This window comes from Scomber japonicus, chromosome 23 (genome assembly GCF_027409825.1).
Source record: "Scomber japonicus isolate fScoJap1 chromosome 23, fScoJap1.pri, whole genome shotgun sequence".
Taxonomy (NCBI): domain Eukaryota; kingdom Metazoa; phylum Chordata; class Actinopteri; order Scombriformes; family Scombridae; genus Scomber; species Scomber japonicus.
Genome location: NC_070600.1, coordinates 11,477,712 through 11,497,777, shown reverse-complemented (window position 1 = coordinate 11,497,777; position 20,066 = coordinate 11,477,712). Strand labels below are relative to the sequence as shown.

The 20,066-nt window shown below is 42.9% G+C and overlaps 1 protein-coding gene across 1 annotated transcript in view; it reads left to right on the top strand.

Annotated features, from left to right (window-relative positions):
* The first annotated feature begins 504 nt into the window (after nt 1–504).
* dock4b (dedicator of cytokinesis 4b) overlaps nt 505–20,066 on the top strand; it is a 111,748-nt gene continuing 92,186 nt past the window's right edge. Inside the window, exon 1 of the mRNA XM_053313912.1 lies at nt 505–657. Coding sequence (XP_053169887.1) covers nt 621–657 — 37 coding nt within the window. The 5' untranslated portion in view covers nt 505–620. The remainder of the gene's footprint in view (nt 658–20,066) is intronic.

The following is a 20,066-nucleotide window of genomic DNA, read 5'->3' as shown; positions in this document are numbered from 1 at the left end:
TTTATGAATTTGGTGTGTGTTAGCTTATTTTTCTTGACCTGTGAAAACGCTAGTTCAGTTTTAATTGGAATGGGCTACCCACTGTCAGCAAGGAGGGTAAAAAAGCAAATATATGGTCAGCTAACATTACTGCTACAAAAACTGTCAAAAAGAAAAAAAAAACTTAGTGTAGCTTATGAACCCAGTAGACTATTTTTGGTTACTTAACATATTCACACGACTTATGAGTATGTGTTCGTGCTAACATAACTGACAACTAGATGTTAAATGAACAGCACAGACAATAAAATATTTCTCAATAGGTTACGTTAATTTTAATATCACAGACTAGTACAGCTGTCACGCTCTTCTGTCATGTTACTCGGAAATCATGGAAAATCCTATTTTAAGTGCGCTGACTTCTGTTTTTTCTAATTTCCGACAGCACCTGAATGCACCCAAGTCTCCACTACGAGCAGCGGCAGCAGCAGCAAGCAGCAGCGCTTTCTCCCCCTGAAACCTAAACAATGACTCCTGCCACAGACTGGAGGAAAGCACACCAATAGAATGCGTTACACAGCACCAAAAACCTGCGTTTCGCTGCTATTCCGACCGCACACTTAAATGCACCGACCGTAAACATGTGGATACCTACAGAACATGAAAAATACGGCGTCGGTAAGTTTATTTGCTTTTATGTTTTTAAACTGCTGTCCTCTGGGTTCACTCGCCTTCAGTTGTAGGGCATGTTGTGTGTGTGTGTGGAGAGGTGAACTGATTTTCACCAGTGCTAATTGTTAACCTATAGTGAGTGATTTCTTTATTTTTTAATTATAAGAGAGCATCCGCTGTCTCTCAAACAGCCCGTGATGAGAGCTTGGACTGCCACATTGCAAAGCATAGGGTTGTCGCTCTGACCCCCCATGGTTTGCCAAATGAACAGCCACATTTTGATTTTTTCCCCCCACTCATGATTTGCCCTATTTACCCCCTTTGCATTGTCAGGGCATAAACAAGTTTGCTATGTTAACTCTGAGGGGCTGTTGTATTTGCTCCTGCTATATTGTGTCTGTTTGAATGGAAGAAAAAAAAAATCAGTTGCCTTGCTCCTTCAATTTTGCTCAACCTCTGTCGTTTCCTCGAAAGAAAGACAAATCTGAGGCAAAGCACAGCATAGATCTTCTTTTAATCCTAGTGCATGTGGGTTTGAGATTGCTGAGGACCATGAGAGGTCCTGGAAATGTGTGTATCCTACAGTGCATTGTTCCAGGCTGTGGGAGGCTGTGAATCAAACCCTGAAGTGAGACAAACAAGGGACAACAACACAGCCAAATGTAGAGGGGTGAAAAAAAAAAAACCTTCACACAGACTGTGTTTTGTTGATGTGGTAGGAATTTCTTCTTCGCCTGTCTTTTACCCCGCACAAAAAATAAGAAAGAAGGGGGGGCTCATTGAGATGCGACCGCTGAGAGGCGGCTTAAATGTCTCATAATAATATTCCCTAGAGATATTGGTCTGCTCCGTGTGTGATGCTCCGGTCCCTTCATGATCCTACAGCCTCAGTGGAAACATGCCAATAATCATTTTGTAATTTGTGCAAGGATGCCAGGAAGGAAAAAAAAAAGTGGCTGGTAAAAGGGACATTTTTAATCTTCGGATTGATGAGAAACAAATCACTTTGCTGTCTTAGGCTATATTTGCCCTAAAATCTTGTATGAAGCTTAACTGGTTGCATAATAATACTCCCAGGCTACAGCATGTAAATGTTGCTTACTTACAAAAAAAAAAAACCCAAAACACCAGGAGCCACCTTGCCACCTTGACCTGAAATCAGTGAAGCAAAGTGAACAAGGAACTAGCCTTTGGCCTCTCCCTGTCACACTCTGCGGTTTGGTCACTTGACTGCCCTGCTAAATTTTTCCCCTGATATAGACTTTTTTTCCTCTTCCCTGTCCACTGTGTTAAAGATCTGACCTGAGTCACCATGCACTTACATTATATCATACTTAATCCGGTGCGGGCCAGTCCTTTCTGGAGTCCATAGCCTCCACATTTTGGTATAGCAGAATAGATTTGTTCCATTTAGCTTCTTAAACCTGTTGTCAGAGTTCACTTGGCTGGATAAAAAGGAGGATATTTATTTTGAACGCTAAATACTTGCCATTGTCCTCAAACTAGAGGGGGGCCTTGTTAATTGGATTAAAGCTTTTTATCCCCCCCTCCGCCCCTTTTCTCCTCCTCTCCTCAATAACAGCAATAAGACTCATTTAATTGGCTGTGATTTATTTTTTAAGACATGTTTTGGCAGCGGCGCACTTCTTTTGTCGCTTGCTCCCTATTTGAGGAAGGAATTAGTGTGTTTTCCTGTTGTGAAATGCAGGTTTACACGATACACACGCAACAAGATGGTGAGAAGTTGCGGGGAGGAACACGTCGGTTTAAGTTACGGTAACAACAACTTTAGCTTCAGTGTGTCGAGTGGATGGTTTCTCTACTGTTCATTTTCCATCAATATCTGGAGTGGCTGCCATTCATTCTGTTGAAGTGGATCATTGTATACTTCAGATAGACTATGTGCTTTAAAACATATAATCCAGTTAAATGTAAGACGTTTAGAATGGTTATTACACAAGGCAAGGCAGCTATTCTCTAAATTGTTGGCTTATTTTGCAAAGAAATGTATAATCGCATGTTTATCCTAGTGGCAAAATATCCTCACACCAGCAATGACCCTGAAATGAAACATTGATCCCCGTCTGGACACAGAAAATAACATGGAGAATCTCATCCTAAATTATTCATGGCAGGAGGAAGAGTTGATGCCTTTTCACAAGTATCCACAACTCATAGAGCAAAACAGTACCCGATAAGGTATCAAGCCTCAGTGGAATTAACATAATTGATCCTCACGTCTTTTTTTACTTCACTGCGCCATCTTGACTTGTCTTTGAAGAACATCCACACCGCCAAAGTTGCTGTGATATCTAAATATTGGTACAAGTGAGTGCCTACGTTAGCCATTTTAAATGCGATCTCCTGCAGGTGCTCTCAGCGAACATTTTATCCCCTTTTGATAGGTAGGGTTTGGAATTCATGGGATCCTTGCGGGAACATTTGAGATGAGATCAGAACGTCTCGCTGTCTAATTGGAAAGTTGCGCCTTTTGATCTCGATCCGTCTTACCAGTGAAGCGGGGGGCCCGGCAGGACAATGCCACTGCCATTGATGAAATATGAATGGACTCTCGGCCAGTTGATGCTAAGGCGCCCATTAGCCCACCAGTGGAGTGATTACTGGTTTTTAACCCGGAGGAAGCCCGTTGGAAGATTGATGAGATGATGTTAATATCTGATTCCTAAATGGACTTGCTGGGCTTGGGCTATGGAAACATTACATATAATATAGATGTTGATCCCCAGAGTTAGACATAAAAACTTGTCCTTCCTGGAATAATGTACAGAGGGATGATCAGAGCTGATTATTCTGGGGGGAATGTAAAAGGTGGAGAAAATAGTCCTCATGGTCAATATGATGTCATGTGTCTGAACACAAAAATGAAGAGATTGGGTAAAATTGGGATACAAAGAGGCATGGAGTTAGTTGAGATAACTGAATCCGGGAGTAAGACATACTCGAGGAAGTAGATGATGGATAATCTGTCGCAAATGTCACAGAAGACAAGGCACTTTGACTCAGTCACTTGAGGCTGCATTGTGTCATACTTAGACAGCAGAGAGTGAGTGAGGCCTTTCTCCTCATTAAGGCCCTTTGATACAACCAATCAAGCATGTCATTGCTCATCATAATTTAGGCACGTAATTAAACCATTTTAACGAGCTGGTTTGCATCCGGGTTGAAGTCTGCGTTGACGGTTGATCGGCGGAGCTTGATTTAGTATGCGTCCACGTTCCGTTCACCAAGCGTTACGGGAAGAAAGGAAACTAGCAGCATCAGATAAATATAAGAATGGCACAGCGGTCAAATTGATTCCTCCCTGCTGGAGGACCGTCTGTGATGGAGGGCCAACATCGGGCCTGGAGCTTTCCTGCTCTCCGTCGGCTGACATCACCGCTTCCTCCCTGGGGGGATGTCGCTGTGGTTGATGGGGGAGTAGGGGAAGGAGAGAAGTAGGGGGTGATGGGTTGTTGAGGGTGCTGGCGCGTGTCAGGGGTTGGACTCATTGTCAGGGCGGCCGCCCTGCCCTGTTACCCCAAAACTCCCCTCCCTCTACCCCCCCTCACTCCACAGGGGATTAGCAGGTTGTTTTGGAGGGGACCCTGAGGCCCATTCCACCATTATACCCATGATTCCCTAATGCAGCAAGCCCTAAGGCGATGTATGGGAAAGGATGGGGGGCTGGGGAGTGGAGGGGGCGTGGTGAGGTGAAGCCTACCAGCTTGTAATTGCTTCCTTGCCCGCCGCCTCGTCTCCTTCTGCAGAAATAGCACCCTTTTCTCCTCCTCTGTGTGTGCACACGTAACTAGTCCAACACAATCATTCAACATGGAAAGACACTGCAGGATGCTCCCCAGAGAACTGAACAGATGCAGAAAATAAAAGAAAAAAATAGCGCTAGAGAGAGACAGAGAGAGTTAACCACCCAGCCCCACTACACACCAGCTGTTCATTGCTGTGTGTGTGTGTGTGTGGTGTAAGGGTTAAATAAATCTATATGGATGTGTGACATACAGTATGATGAACTCAAGGTTTTTTTCTTAATCGCTGATTCACTCTGACAATAAAAGGCATTGTAGCACAAACATGGCCCGAGACGCCAGGACAACGCTGGAAAAATGCCACCTCTGGTTTGTTTGTGTTATTCAATTAAATCATGCTCTATTTATTATGGAGCCCTCAATTATAAAAAAGAAAAAAAAAGAAAAACAAAACACCCGGACCACACAAATAGCCTGTTTGTTTCATTCTCAACAACACAAAGATGCTGAGGACAATTAGAAGACTGTGTGTGTTTGTGTGTGCTTGAGTTGTGTTTTGTGTAGAACTCTTTTCACCTTTCTTTTAATATATCGGGTTAATCCCATCAGAGTTGGTGACACAGACAAACCAATATGCAGCAATAGTCAACAACCATGTATAATGTTGAGACAGGCAGCTGGGGGTTGCTTTTCCTGCGTTTCCACTCCAGTGGCGTCCCAGCGTGCTTTGCTGTAGGGAGATGATGCTTCTGCACGGAGACGGCTGAGTGATTTCCAGTTTAACAGAAATGCATTTGGCTGTTATAATGGCCATTATTTCACATTTGCTTCACATGAATTACTGGTTTCATCTGCTTGTCTGTCTGTTAATTTCTCATCCTGCTTATAAAGGTGCTCTTGTGCACTATGAGCTTTTACAGAAGAGGTTCTTGTTTATGAGGTGAAAACAATGCCACATACAGGTCTTAATTGATTTTTCTAGTGATTCGATTTTCTTCCTTTTTTTTTAATACTGAGCGGACTTTGGCTAGCTTCCCTGTTATGAAACAGCCTCTCTTGCCTGTGTAATAGGCCTGGTGTGGCGCAGTATGTTTATAGTTTCCCTTCTTCGATATCAATCTGTGATCCCTGCTCGAGAGAGGTTAATGGGATATGTCCTATTAGGAATTCAGCAGCTTAACTGATCAGTAGCGCCCCTGTAGTGGAGCCAACAGAAGCGTGTGTACATCTATGTGTGTGTTTGTGTGTGTGTGTGTGTGTGTGTGTGTGTTTGTCATCTGTGTGGGCCGGGAGGGGAGAAAAAAAATGACTGACGTGCTATTTTCATAAACGAAGGGCGTCTGCCGCTGACAATCACCGTGATTGGCGGGTGAGAAGAGCTCGTTTATGCACTGAGAGACACTTGTTTTTTGTGCTCATTTACGCTCGAAAAATGATCGCCTGAGCCGGTCCTGCACCAGTTATCTGTGTCCCGTGGCTGTAATCCACGCTCGCATGTATTGACCATAAAGGAAGTGTACATTGATCCGTGGGAGCGGTTGTGTGGGTGACCCAGTGCATTGTAATGACCTCAAGGCTTCCATTTTCCTATAGAGCTCACTATAGCAGTAGCCACCTCTGCTCACCCTCAAGTTACTAAAACCAATGTGCTTAATTCATTATTAACATGCTAATAAAAAGGAATAGTAATGATCTGTTCAGGTTAAATCTAATATCATTAATATATTATTGATGTCTAATAAATTGTCAAGGAAGGCTGCAAGGATATATGCATTATTTAAGAATGTGAAGAGCTAATGGTTGTGGTTGTCTTCTGTCTTTAATGACCCTGTTAATTCTTGAATAGAGAAGTGGTTTCTAACACTCTCTCTCATGCAGTCACAGTGGGGGATGTGTAACCAGAGGAGTCTCATACAGATCACTCTGGTCCATGTCTTTGTTTCGCTCTGCAGTGTAATCTATTTCTCTGTGGGATGATTGACCCTCAGTTCAAATTTTTACACTGGGCCAGTTTTTCCTCAGAGCATCACTCACTACTCTTCATTCTTCCGTTGTGGTCTCATGATATGTCCACAATAATGCGGGAAAATATGTATGAAATGCCCAAAACAACAGAAAATGATCACATTTGGCTTCTGGCTTTCTCATAACTGCCAACATCATGGTTTGACCTTTTTGATGTGGCCAATGACATACTTAGCTGTACTCAGCTCAGTCTTATGCTAATTATATGTCATCAGTATCAGCATACAGTAGCTGATCACATTTAGGTCTACATGCTTAAAATATATGTACTGTAATGTATGTATCTATATGATATCAATCTCTTTTGTGGTCGTTGACTGACACTGGATTTTTGAGGCAGATGTGAGTATTTGAAGGATCAAAAAATCAGTTTGTGTATGAGCTGATGTTTTTTTTTTTTTTTGTAGATAAACACATCACATGAAGAAACATTTTGTTAAGGATTGCTTCAGCACATACATACCGAGTAGGATGCTCTACAGTTAAAGACTAAACTTGTCAATGCTCTCTGATCGATATATATCGAAATATGCATTTTTATTACATAACTTCAGCATTTACTGAAGGTTTGCACCAACCGTTTTTATCAGGTCTAACATATTCTTTGATGAGATATTTCCTTGTTTATGTCTTAACTTTGTCAGTTTTATACTATTTAAGGTTAACACAGTAGCTGCTAGTTCTAAGATGACCATTAACTCTGCTGTGTTTGAGAAGTGTGACTTGTTACAGTCACCAAAGCTATCATCAATACTTATTATTATTATTATTATTATTATTATTATTATTATTAAAATGTATTATATTGGCACCAGTATTTAAAATTTACAAAACATATCCATCTCTATATGCGACGAGTCATCTCACGAGCATTATTAAGCATTTTCTAAATGCACTGCCACAGCATTCACACTTAAAAGCAAAAACTGTATATTTACTTTGCAGAGCATTATCTAAAAAGATGAGATTTGAGCAGTATAAATCACCAGCTTAGTGTGGATGGAAGGCGATAGCACGGCACTAAAGTTGCACTTATGGATGTGGCCTCAATGTATCCAAAGTGCCCAGATACTTTTAACAAAGTAATGCCCTTTGGAAAGTGCAGCTCCACCCTGTTCAGTTGCACTGAAAAGCATCACAGTCGGGCTCGGGTCACTGAGTACGCTGTCAGGAGTTAATCAGCGGGAGGACGGTCAGGATTAATGTCGGTGAGAGAGACAGGGACAGAAGAAAAGGTTGAAAGGTCTTCAGATAGAAAACCTGTAGACGCCATTGTTCGACCTTCACTGGTTGTACTTCCTACACCTTGCTGTCCTCAGCTGTTCCCTCTCTCCTCTACTTTTGTCTTAATTGGATAGAAACACTTTTGTACTAAATTGGTTTCCTTTTGCTTCCTGTTTCCTGTTTCCAGAGACAGTAGGTTAACACCGCCATGACCCTTATCTCACTTTCTGCGTCTTTTTTCTCATCTGTCGCTCACTCATCCTTTTTCTATCTGGCATTCCTTTCTGTCTGCAGCCTACTTCAGTACTTCAGTCTGTTTCACTTTTATCTCTCTTCCACATGTGTCCACCCCCCAACCCCCCCTTCCCTCTGGATCCATACTCACCTGTCCCAGATATCCCCAGATACTGTGTGTGTCTGCCTCTCTTGTGTATATTCAAGCATACATACATATTTGTAGCTGTGCTCTGTATTTAATAGTGCACATGTGCATTGGTATGCTTGTGTGTTTGCAGCAGCCTCAGAGACTTGGAAGTCTGAAGATGATAAAGCACTACAGATGCCCCGTAGACTTTGGAGTGGAGCTATAACCACAGAAAATGTGCCACTATCTCGGCCTCCCATTGAGTCTTATTGAACACATTTCCCTTAAGCAGCAGCACATCATTCCAAAATGAGATTTGAAAACACTGAAAACTGCAGTTTTTGGAGTTATTGCTTGAGAAAAATGTGCAATCATAACGTTGTTGCCCTTTGATAGTAAGCAGATGTAGTCGCCGTGGGCAAAGTAGAAGCATTTGAGAATCTGGCTTCTTGCAGTTTTATAGCTATCAAATAGCTACTTCTTTAGCCAAATTGATTGCCTAGTCATCCAAGTAACTTTCACACTGTATTTGAATTGATACTACAACTCCATACACACAGCAGCAGCTATCAGAATCAACTGATAGCTGCAGAGAACTCATTTTATTTCTTATTTGTCATGTAGCAGGCAGACTGATGATTTCCTGGATTTGGTTTTTGTCACATCTAGCCTGTTTATCTCCTTGGTACCAGTGTCATCAGTGTTTTCTTAATGGAGAAGGAAATGCATTTTTGTCATTTATGCTCTTTTAACCCTCACCAAGCGTGTCTCTATCTGTCTTTGTCTCTATCTGTCCTTCCTTTTTTTTTTTTTTTTGCCCTTACTTATGTGCTGTGTACACGTATTTGAATCAGCGCAGGTTTTAGTGTTGATCACTTCAGAATTGACCGTGTAAATCTCAGTGGCAAATAGAGATGCTTGCACACATACAACACAGGTATGCCATATTATTAGTGTATATTGACTGTGCGCTCAAGAGCTGAGGCGGGTGACATTGATCGGTTTATATCCCTCTCTGTCCTCCTCTGAGATTGAACTGTTTTGCCGGTTTCTCATCACTCTCTCTGTAAAGATCACACTGGGAGGATCAGCTGCTGCCTGGCTGATTTCTGGGCAGCAGCTTCTCCGACCTTGGCCACTGTTAGCTGTCTTATTACCTGCTAAATGTGTGTATGAGTGTACTGTGGTTGCGGTGTGTACGAGGACTCCACATTTACTCTTTGTCCTCTTTCAGGTGCGTGCACGTGTGCGCGAGCGATGTATTTTCTGCTCTCGCTGTGGCTTGGAGTCGATGGCCTGGCTCTCCTCTGCATGTCAACCTGCTGCATGAGCGGTGGCTCGCAGCCCGTCCTCCTCACCTCTCCTCTGTCAGCTCCCCTCACTTCCTCCCTGCCCGCGCACACAGAAAAGCCAGTTTAATGTCAGGTTGACTTTCAAAAGGGCTTTTCATAGCAGCCCACCGCCACTCGCTTGCTCGCTTTCGTCACGGCTCTTTTTTTTCAGTCAATTTGAAGAGACTGAAGTGTTCAGGCCGATTGCAATTGATTTTTGGCAAGCCCGACTGCTCAGTTGATTGAAATAGCTTTTCTCTACTGACGAAAGGCTTTATAGGATGTATGGTTTTCTACATGTGCTTGCATGCATGTGATTTTTCTTCATTTAAGATTTATGGGGCAAAAGCACAGAGGAGTTACAACTTTGCAATGAGATTAACTACAATCTCGGTGACAAAGCCCCAAAAATATGATTACTTGGAAACTGACTGGTTCTCCCCAGCTGAACAATTCTTCTGAGTTCCAAAATTAATTGTGTGAGTGTTGTAGAGTGTTATTGCCTCAGAGAGTCTGTTTAATTCATCAGGTTGACTAAACCTCCAACTGCGACCCAGTTCACTCCTTACTCTTTTCAACCCAGCCTCTCTTGGGGGACTGCTCCTATTTGGAATGTTTATCCAGTTAAGAGGAAAGCCTTCAAACCACGCACAGACAGAAACAGATTTCTTAGTTAAATACTTGCCTTGAATTAATAAGCCCCCGAACATCTGAGCCGCCAGATCGTTTGACGTTTTGTTTTGTCTGAGGGGAGAAGACCCAGTGTCTTACCGCTTCCTGCCTCTCATCGTTGATTGAATGAGGCCTTTTCAGCATTCTTCCAGCAACGCCAAAGGTTGGCATCGCTGTGCATTGCGGGCTTGATTTGCTTTGTTTGTGTTCCTTTTTTTTTTTTTTGGAGGTTGCACAGAGGTTTCCTTCTGTTGATTCAGCTTGGTTTTTCTTCTCTTCTCATGTAAGAGTGAAGAGATGGAGTCAACATACAGTTTTCATGTTGATCATGTGTCTTTATATGTTTATGAGTTCTACGATTTACATGTTGTTCCCATTTTTGGAAATATCGTATTTGCATCCTTTCTGAGAGTTATACAGGAACTTTGACACTACCCTTCTGTCTGTATGTTAAAAGATGAAGCTACATCCAGCAGCCGATTAGCTTTGCTTAGCATAAAGAGTGGAAGTAGGGGGAAATGGGTAGCTTGGCTCGTATTAATGTAATAAAACATTATATATTGTTTGTTTAATCAATACACTAAGACAAAAAAACCCTGGCTAGCTGTTCCATTTCTTCCAGTCTTCATGCTAAGCTAAGCAGCTGCTGGCTCTAGCTTCATATTTAGTGTAGAGATGAGAGTGGTCTCAATCTTCTTATCTAACTCTTGTTAGATAAGAAGATTGAATAACCATATTTCCCAAAATATTGAACTGTTTCGTTTTATAAGAACCCAAATCATATGTTATTCAGGAGATGTTTTGACCAGCTCTCAGATAGCAACACAGCCAGGAATTAGAGCCACACCAGGAACTGGTATCAGTTTCTCTTCCCCTAGCCAGGCGTTACCAAAAAAGACAACATCAAACCACTGTGGGATTAGCTTTTAACCTCTCTAAGCATCCACCTGGTGTATTTTTTTTATTTTCCTCCTTCAACCAGTCTTGCCCTCAGGGGAGGAGTGAAGACCTAAAAGTTAAAAGTGGTGCTGTTAAAAGCAGTTGAAATGGATCCCCTTTGTGTGGGCGAGAGGGGAAATGCGAGGGAAAAACCCCCACTGTGGGAGCCATTGTGTGGGGAGTAAAAGCACTCGGGCCTGGGTGAGGATGGCGGATGGACACCTCGGGCAGTTGATTCAGTGCAGAAAAGAAGATGACAGGAAAGAAAATGGATTGTGTGCATGTATTTTGGCTATGTGCACAACATGGGCACAAACCGTGATCCCTCTCACTTGAGGCTTCTCATACCTCGTGAGGCCCCCGGCTATTCTTGCTAACAAGCAATTTGTGTTGAGAGCTGGCCTCTGATAATGTATACAAATGCTGGCATGGAAATAGTATAGAAGCTTGGGTGCCAGTTAGCATGTGTCCACATTTCACTGGCATTTATTGAGAAAGATCCAGATGGGTTTGTTGGTCAAGTGACAGAATGCAGTGAGATTGTGGTGGTTCCGTTTCGCTCCCAAGGGCACCTGAATTTAAAAACAGCATTCAACTCAACCAGAAGTATTTTTGCCTTAGAGTAATCTTTGCTGTTAATGGATCAATAATGGAAATCTCTTTTTGGATCACGTATCCTCCTACCTATTTATCTACAGCCTAATGACCTGTCACTGCTTCCATTTTGACCTTGAAGGTCATCACAAAGTCCAGTATCATCTTTCAGTCTTTGAGCACATAGGGCTTTTTGAAGGAAGACACTTTCATGTTGTTTCATTAGTTTAACTTGAAAGAGTAGTGAGGGGGATAGCTTAACATCAGTGATTTATGTCTCCCGTCTTTGAAACATGAATCCCATCCTCTGGCCGTTGTTTTCGCAGCACCTCGAAAGCTTGCTGGTATGTGGCTACCGCAGTGAAACGAGGCGTATTTGTTTTCCATCACCCTCAAAAATACATTTAATTGGAGTAGCGGAAAGCAAAACACATTCTTCACAGCCAGGATACATGCGAGTGGCTTGCATGCCTGAGTTGAGGTGGAACCGTAAGTTGTCTTCTTTCCTGTCCTTCAGACCAGCTCGGGCCTTTTTGCTCTGTGCCACGCTGACATAATGAGTATGGTGATGCTAAAAATACTGATGCACAAATAGAGCATGCTGCACTACACACACTTCTGACATATGTGTTAGCACGGCTGATGATGCTGCTGTTGCCCTGGTTTGTGATATTCATCAAATGTGAAGCAGTCTCTGTTGAGCAGGCATTTGATCAGTGGGCAGCTACCAGGACTACACATATTCAAAATTCAGCTCTGAACCAGCACCTACTTCATCCTCATATCTACAGGTGCAGGCATGTACCCAATTGGACATAGCTTAACATTCTGCAACTGCATCTCCTCCAGCTTGTATCGAGTTCAGAGGTTAGTGCAGTGGTGGCAGTGATTGAACGGGATTGGAACCAGGCCATTGATTTGTAGGGGAATGTTTCCAGGCATCATCAGTGGTGATGCGTCACCCGTAAGCTCCCCCCGGACCCTCATCTGGACTGCAGCCTTAATCCTCTTTGCACAGGCTGTCCTAATGCACCAGTAACTTTACCATCACCACCCAGGAATACATACAGGGTGGCAGTGGCTGGGTCTGACAGAGCATATTAAGGCTTATGGCTGTGATACACTAACATGCAGTGATATATGAATGCATATGAATATATTAATGACAATCTCCAGCCTTTGATATTTCCATCTCAATATTGATCAACACAAAACTTTTATATTACCAATTAAGCATTGATCCGTTTAGTAATATGCAGTTTTTGTCTTATTTGAAGTTTTTAAATTGTGTTTTAAAACAATGCTATTTTTAGTTTCACTAGCCTCTCTCAGGCAGAGCAATGCTGTCAGGCTGTCAAGCTGCCTCCCCTAACCTCAAACCTAACCTAACCTAAATCTATAAAGCTAAACATAATCAGCAGATAGGTTAAGCTCATCGGGGGAGGAGGGAATTGCACAGCATGGTTGAGAGTTTGTGTTCTGTGTCAGACTTTTAATCATATCATGTAATGTTATGTATCATGTCATGTATTACATCAGAGTTTTGTCTGATGTAATACATGGCATTGTAGTGCAGTGCATTGCATTAAACATCAATGTAACTGCTCACATTTAGCAGAAAGTGATATATTTGTATGAAAATAAATGTAGAAATATGGTCATATTAAGTCATATTTGGTGCATAATGGGTTTACGCAGATCAATTATTATCATTTTTGATTTATTTACTGTATGAATTGTTTTATCTATAAAATGTCAAAGTGAAAAACGCCTATGACAAATTCCCAAAGGAGTACTAATGTACTTATTTAGCTTTTTACATCCAACTATCTATGCAAATTGTCAGATTAGCACTATACACAGCAATATAAAAGAAAGTTGTCACATTGGAGGAGCTGGAACCACAGAATTTTATGGCATCTCAGTTTGAGAAATGAAATGAGTAATTGATTTGAATGAACTGCTAATTAATTTTCTGTTGATTGACTCACTGACTAATCGTTTCAGCTCAAGAAGCACAACATGTTGAAATGTTGTCAGAGAGTCAATTTCTGTTATACTGCAGGTTTATTTAAAAATGACTTGACAAACTCTCTGATAATGATAGTTGTTGCATTGATGCATCCTTAACATACTGTATAGTGCTGTATCCAAAACAAGGCTTTTTTTGGCTGGACCACAGAAACCAGCGCTATAAATGCAAATGTCTGTCCCTGAGAACACTCCCTCACTCACAGACTCACAGACTCAGGGATGAAGTTACACCGTTGGTCATCCTAAGCTTGGGACGGGCAAGCATCCCATAAAACATTTCGCACCAAGTGGCTGTGATGATGGAGAATTTGAGTCTGAACATGGCATACTTGGTATAGAGAAAAGCCCTTCATCAAATTGGCTTCAGTAAAATAGCCCGGCACACTTCTTGGGGCTTGGTCACCCTGTGTCGCCACTTCCTGTTTCCATCATTTCAAATTTAACGCCCTCCAGTGTTTCACACACAGTCCAGCCATATACTAGTTTTTGACCTAGCGTTGTTGCTGAATAGTGTGCAAAAGAAAAAGACGACAACAGAATATGAATCGAGAGGGGAAACGAAAAGGAAAAAAGAGGAGGAGATAGAGAGAGATGGAGGCGGGGAGAATCAGACAGTCACAGAAGATGTGTTGACGGGCTGTCAATTGATGGTCCACATGGAGTTCCTCCTCAGAGCTTTAGCTGCCAAGGCTGGCAGAGCACCGTCCCAGCGTGTCTCTATCTGCCCGTTTGTGTTTCAGGAACTCTCTCTGTAGCTCATTAGAATCTTTACGCTTTCTTTACCCCCGCAGGGAACGCCAGGCGTTGAATGGGCACACAAATGAGGTTACCTTTCTACTTTGTACAACGGTGTTCGCTCGCAACTGTGGGAGGAGAAAAACTAAGATGAAATTAATCACTCTAGCCTTGTCCCTCCCCCTTCTTCTCATCTACTCCCTCTTCTCCCCCCCTTCAAGTTCACAGCTCCTGCAGACTTTTTAACTAGTTTTATTTAATTACAGACAGCTTTAGAGGGTGCACACAACTGCTGTTGACCTAAATCAGGAAACTGGGGCGTTTTTTTTTTTTTTTCCTATCGCCCCCTCCAACTTTCTTACTCTACTCTATTGATTTAGTCTGTGTGGACCTGAGCACGAGCAAATTAGCTGAGCACTGCCATCAGTTTGACACTGTGGCTCTCTGACTCCGTCCATCAGCCTGCCGCTCTGTCTTTGCTTCTACATCTGAATAAGCCTGGTTTAGCCGGCCCTTAGCTGGCCACAGCTCCTTCTCCTCCCAATTTAATCTGGAGGATGTGTGTACGGGAATTGGGGAATCTCATCCATTCGGGGTCCCTGACAGGACGAGAGCCATTATAAAACAAATTGGAGAGCAGCCTCTTTGTTCACACTGATGTAGACTCAGTAATGGACAAGATTAAGGCAAGAGTGTGAAGCAGCTCCGGGAGCTAAAGCAAAATTCAAAGCAGGCACCAGGGATTTCCTTGTGTGACAGTCAAGTATCGGTTAATTATTTTTATGGCGTGAGATGGCTTGAGTGGCTGCTCTCTCTCTCCCTCTCCCTCTGTGTCTCTCTCTCAGTGTGGCTCTTGGCTGTGTGATTTCCTACGTGGTTTGCTTTGACAAACACAGCTCCGACTTTGATTCCTGGGCGAAGCCGTTCCAAACCGCATTGCTTCTTTTCTCTTTCTCTCTCTCTCTCTCTCTCTCTCTCTCTCTCTCTACTGTATGCCCAAAGTTCTCCCAATCCCAGGAATAATCCTCCTTGATCCACCAATGGCATGCAGCACACAGGAAAATAGCCCCCGACGACAGCTGAACCCCTTAGCCCTGCAGGAATGTCCGACCACGTGCACACACACACACACACATACACACACACACAGAAACACACAGAGGCCATACATTTGGTAGCACCCAAAAAAGTGCTTCATTCTAGAGGTTGCTCTTCAGGAATCATTTGCAACCAGCCACCCGCCCTTGTTCTCAGTTTCACTCTTGTTTATGAAGACTGTGGATGAGCATGAGAGAACTCTTCTTTTTTTGCCTTCTGAGGCCTACATTTCCTGACATGAAAGGTGACCAAAGCACTTATAAGGAAGGAAACCCATTTTCTGAAGAAACCCATTAGCATACACAAATGATTTCCTTCATATATTTTTAATACAGCCTCCTTGTATGTTTGTGGGAAGGGAAAATTCTGCTTGAAAGTCACTGTAGGTTTCAGCAAATCAGCATGTCATGTGGGCTTATGTGTGTATACCTATGTCAAAACTTTCTTTCCTAGTCTGACTTGCATATTTCTGTGTGTGTGTGTGTGTGTGTGTGTGTGTGTGTGTGTGTGTGTGTGTGTGTGTGTGTGTGTATTGATCTCAAGTCATAGCAGATGTTGGTAGAACTGGCAGCCCAGTAAGCCACAGAATCCAACCCTCATTTTTTCAGTTTTTAGTGTGTGAAGCTGTTTTCATAGGAAAGAATGAGAATCAGTGCCAATGTAGACACACACACACACACACACACACACACACACTGACACTCATTCATTCTCCATATCTTGTGGCTCGTGGAAAGCGGAATGCATATCACATGAAAACATGTTATTTATAATCTGAGGGCTTTGGGTTAGATGACAGATTCCGTACTTGTCATATATCTCGGTTCAGTTCCCCCCCCCCCCATCACCACTGTCGCTGTCTCGTCATTGTTAGTTCAGCTCCATTGTAGTCTTTGCTCGGCTCTTTCTACTGTAGCGGTGGAAGGATTTGCAGCAGAACTTTTGCTGTTTGCTCAGAATTTCCTGATACCCAATGGTGCACTTTGTACTTTGTAAATACGGCCATTGAATGCCTCTTTGTTTTAATACGTTCGGGAAAAAAAAAACTCTTATTGGTAACAGTTCTGCAGATTGTAATAGATACCAATCTGTAAGCTATGAAAAGCAGTACTCCTTCACTTTTAGTAGCTAGCCAGAGATCACTACTGCAGATCATTTCTAGTGTGATATGGTATATTTTCAAAGCTGGTCTTACATTGTCACAAACACACACTGTTGAGTTTCCAATCTATGTCTTTATCATGAAACAATCAATCCCCCAGGTATCTGTCCAGTCTAGTGGTCCGTATTTCCTTCATTTCACTCCAGCTTCCATTTGGTTTGCTGAGCGTTCTGCTTCACAGGATTCCTTTTTAAGTTGTTAGCTTAGTTCCTCTTTTGCTCATGTTAAGGGGTGCTGTTGTATTCAAAGCTGCAGATTGGTTCCTTTTGTGAGGCAGTGACTGGCTAGCTGACTGGCTGGCTTAGCTGATAATAAGGTATGCTCCAGTGGCTTGTATTTGTGTAGCACCTGCCATCTGTGTGTCTTTTAGTGGAACCTCTGTGTGTGTGTGTGTGTGTGTGTCTGTTTCTGAGTTACTGCACACTGCCACGTCCTGTGAAGTCAAGTGTCTTCAATTTGCCCTGGCTGTGCTCGGAGGCTATCACCGTCTGGCAGTGAGCGTGTGTGCGCCCTTATTAGCCCGCATACTGTATTCACGCCATGTCATGTTTGCGTGACCAAGCGTGTTTCAGTCCTTCCTTTGTCTCGACCTCACTCGGCGAATCCTATACCCCCTCACATCCAAACCTGGCCCTCCAGCTCAGACCCCCCCCCCCCCCCCGACACTGTGGTCTTTTCATTCACTCTCTCGCTCTTCATACACTCCCCGCTGACTGGAATCACTCACTGATGCTTGTCACTGAGCTCTTTGTTTTATCTCGGCTACTAGGCCAGGATGTGAGGAGAACGTATAGAGTAATGACTGTGCAGCATTTGGGCTACGAGTCTGCTGGGATTTTCTCTCTCTCATCAGTTTTTGCGACACTTCTTTTTACTATTGTTTGCAGCAAAGTAGTCTAAATAAAACTCTCCGTGCTGTCTTCATCTCCAGCTTCAACCCTGTCATCAACATTGTCATCAACTCTTCTCCCTCCTCTCCCACTTTCTTTGTCTTTTTCTTTGCACTCCATTCACTGCGTCTCCTGGGAGGCTTAGCATTTAGCAGTAGCGGCATGGGGTCGTTTCCTCCTCGACTCTGTGATATTTGTGCTTCAAAGGGACACGTATGGTCAGGCTCATCACTAATGGAAGACTTATGATCGGCTGCGCTAATGAGATGAAAATGGCTGATAGGGTTGAAGTCAATATTAACCCTGTGGTCCTCTGCTGACAATTATCTTGAGGGTCTCTCTTCCTCCCCTGATCATCCTCTTTCTTTTTTTTAACTTCCTCAAATGATCTGTTCTTATTTAAATGTTGTTGTCCTCCCCAGTCTCCCAAAAGTCTCACTCCTTCATCTCTTCACCGTCACCGTTACTGTCGACCTTTGTTGATCGACCCAACTCTCAGTCTAACCCTTCTTGCCATCTTTGCCTTCTGTGTGTGTGTCATTTGTGTAGCCCTTGGGCTCAGTGTTGCTAATCAGATGAAGCAGAAGCCTGCCTGTCCATAGGGACCGTGTTAACACAGCCTGTTGTTTAGGCTTGTTTAGACACTGCTGGCATGAGTGCACTTTAGCACACAAACACACACGTTTGAAAACATACAGACGCATTATGAAGCCACACAGACACCGACATATGTGTGTGTACACAGAAAGAGGCCAGGCTGTGGTTTTTCACAGAAAATGAAACTGTAAAATCTCACTTTTCATTTCCTTGCTGCCCCCCGTAGCCCTAAACCCTGGAGAGCTATAGAGCATTGCTGCCTTTTAATTATCATGCATGCATGATCAAATTACCCTTTTAAGGGCATCTATGTGTTTATGTGTGCCTTGATACATGGATAGATCTCCTCTGCAGTGAGCAACGCTCAACAATACTTTTAATTTTAGCTCGGAGGTGGTCTGTGTGTGCTGGAAGTTCACTTGTCCTCTGTGGGCTTTTGTGTCACGGCTCGTACCCTGCAATCGTGAGCGTGGCAGCGATGATGCAGCGGTATGTTGCCTTAACAACAAATCAGTGTACAAAAGTCAGCCCGCATCTGTGTATAATAAAATGTAATGTAACCCCTTCTCTGGCTACTGTTGTGCAACAATCCAGCGGGTTTTCCTAAGAAAGAAAGCCTCCATATGGCTGTTCACGGCTCGGTGCTGATTCAGAGATGCTGGGCTACACATGCACCCCCCCCCACCCCAAGCTCTCCACACCAACAACACACGTGTGGGTGTGTTTGTGTGCGTATTGTGTGCTTCCAGTTGCCCCTATCTGCGCAATCTCCATGCATGTGTGCCCGCTGAGATACTGTATGCATGCGGAGCAGCATGCTTTTCATCAGAGTGGAGTGGGGGAAACATTTTTTAATGAGGTGATAAGCACCAGCTGTCCAGTATGATACGACAGAATCAAATGGTATGATACCAGCACATTAACACAGCAACACACGCTGAGTGTACAAATGAGAGGCATCATTCAAACGTGGAGATGCACAGACCGTGTACTGTATCATCCTCAGGCTTAAAAACCCTCTTTAGTGTTCAAAGTCCACTTTATTAATTTATAAAAGCATAAAAAATTACAGTTCTCCTGCTGTGACCCAGATTAAAGATTAGTACAAAAACATAAATAAACTAAGGAAATGCTCTTTGAATGAACCTTAAAATGTAAATACAAACAAGATAAGAGAATAAATAAAATAGATCATAGAAGAGCAGACGTGGCATCTGCACCACTGCCAAGAATTCCTGATAATCCTCACTGAACAGGACAAGCATAGTAATTTGAAAAGAGGAACACTGTATAGAGGACATTGTAATCTGTGACTGAACATTCCCACAAAAGTTGCCTTCGTGTAATACAGCAGCATTTTATGGATTGATGCAGCATCCAGATGTTTGAATTATGCAATGATGATGTGTTTCATAATGTCACACAGCAGCATCTTTGGCCTTTTTTTCTCCGATTCCTTACCATCATCCTTTCTGGTTGAGTTTACATGAGCACAGGAACTGTAGCCTTGAAAATCAGTTGGCTTGATCAGTTTGTTTAAATAGCAGGCGCTCTTAATCTTTGTTAAACTCTTGAGTAGACATGCAGATTGGGACAGCTGCCTAAGCCCTGGCATAGATCTCTGAAACTCTTCTGGAGGGGTGAACATCAATCTTTCAAAAGACACTGATATTTTAATTCCTTTGATCTGTCACCTCTCTGTACTTGTGTTGACAACCGCACACTTAATTATAGAGTATTTGGACTAAATGCTTGTGTCTCTATGGAAAGGTATTGACTGTAGTGTTTGCTGTGGTTGCTGTGACAATGTCTCCTTTTCTCTCTTGCATACATCACTGCCCTTTAATGTTACCTAACAGGATGGAGCTTTGCAGTTTTCTGATCTGCTCCACTTTGTCATATGTCTCCAGAGCTGCTCTGACGTTTGCGCCTTTTTATTGAGCAACAAGTCAAGTGACTAAGTTTCAGTAGTTTTATTGCACATTC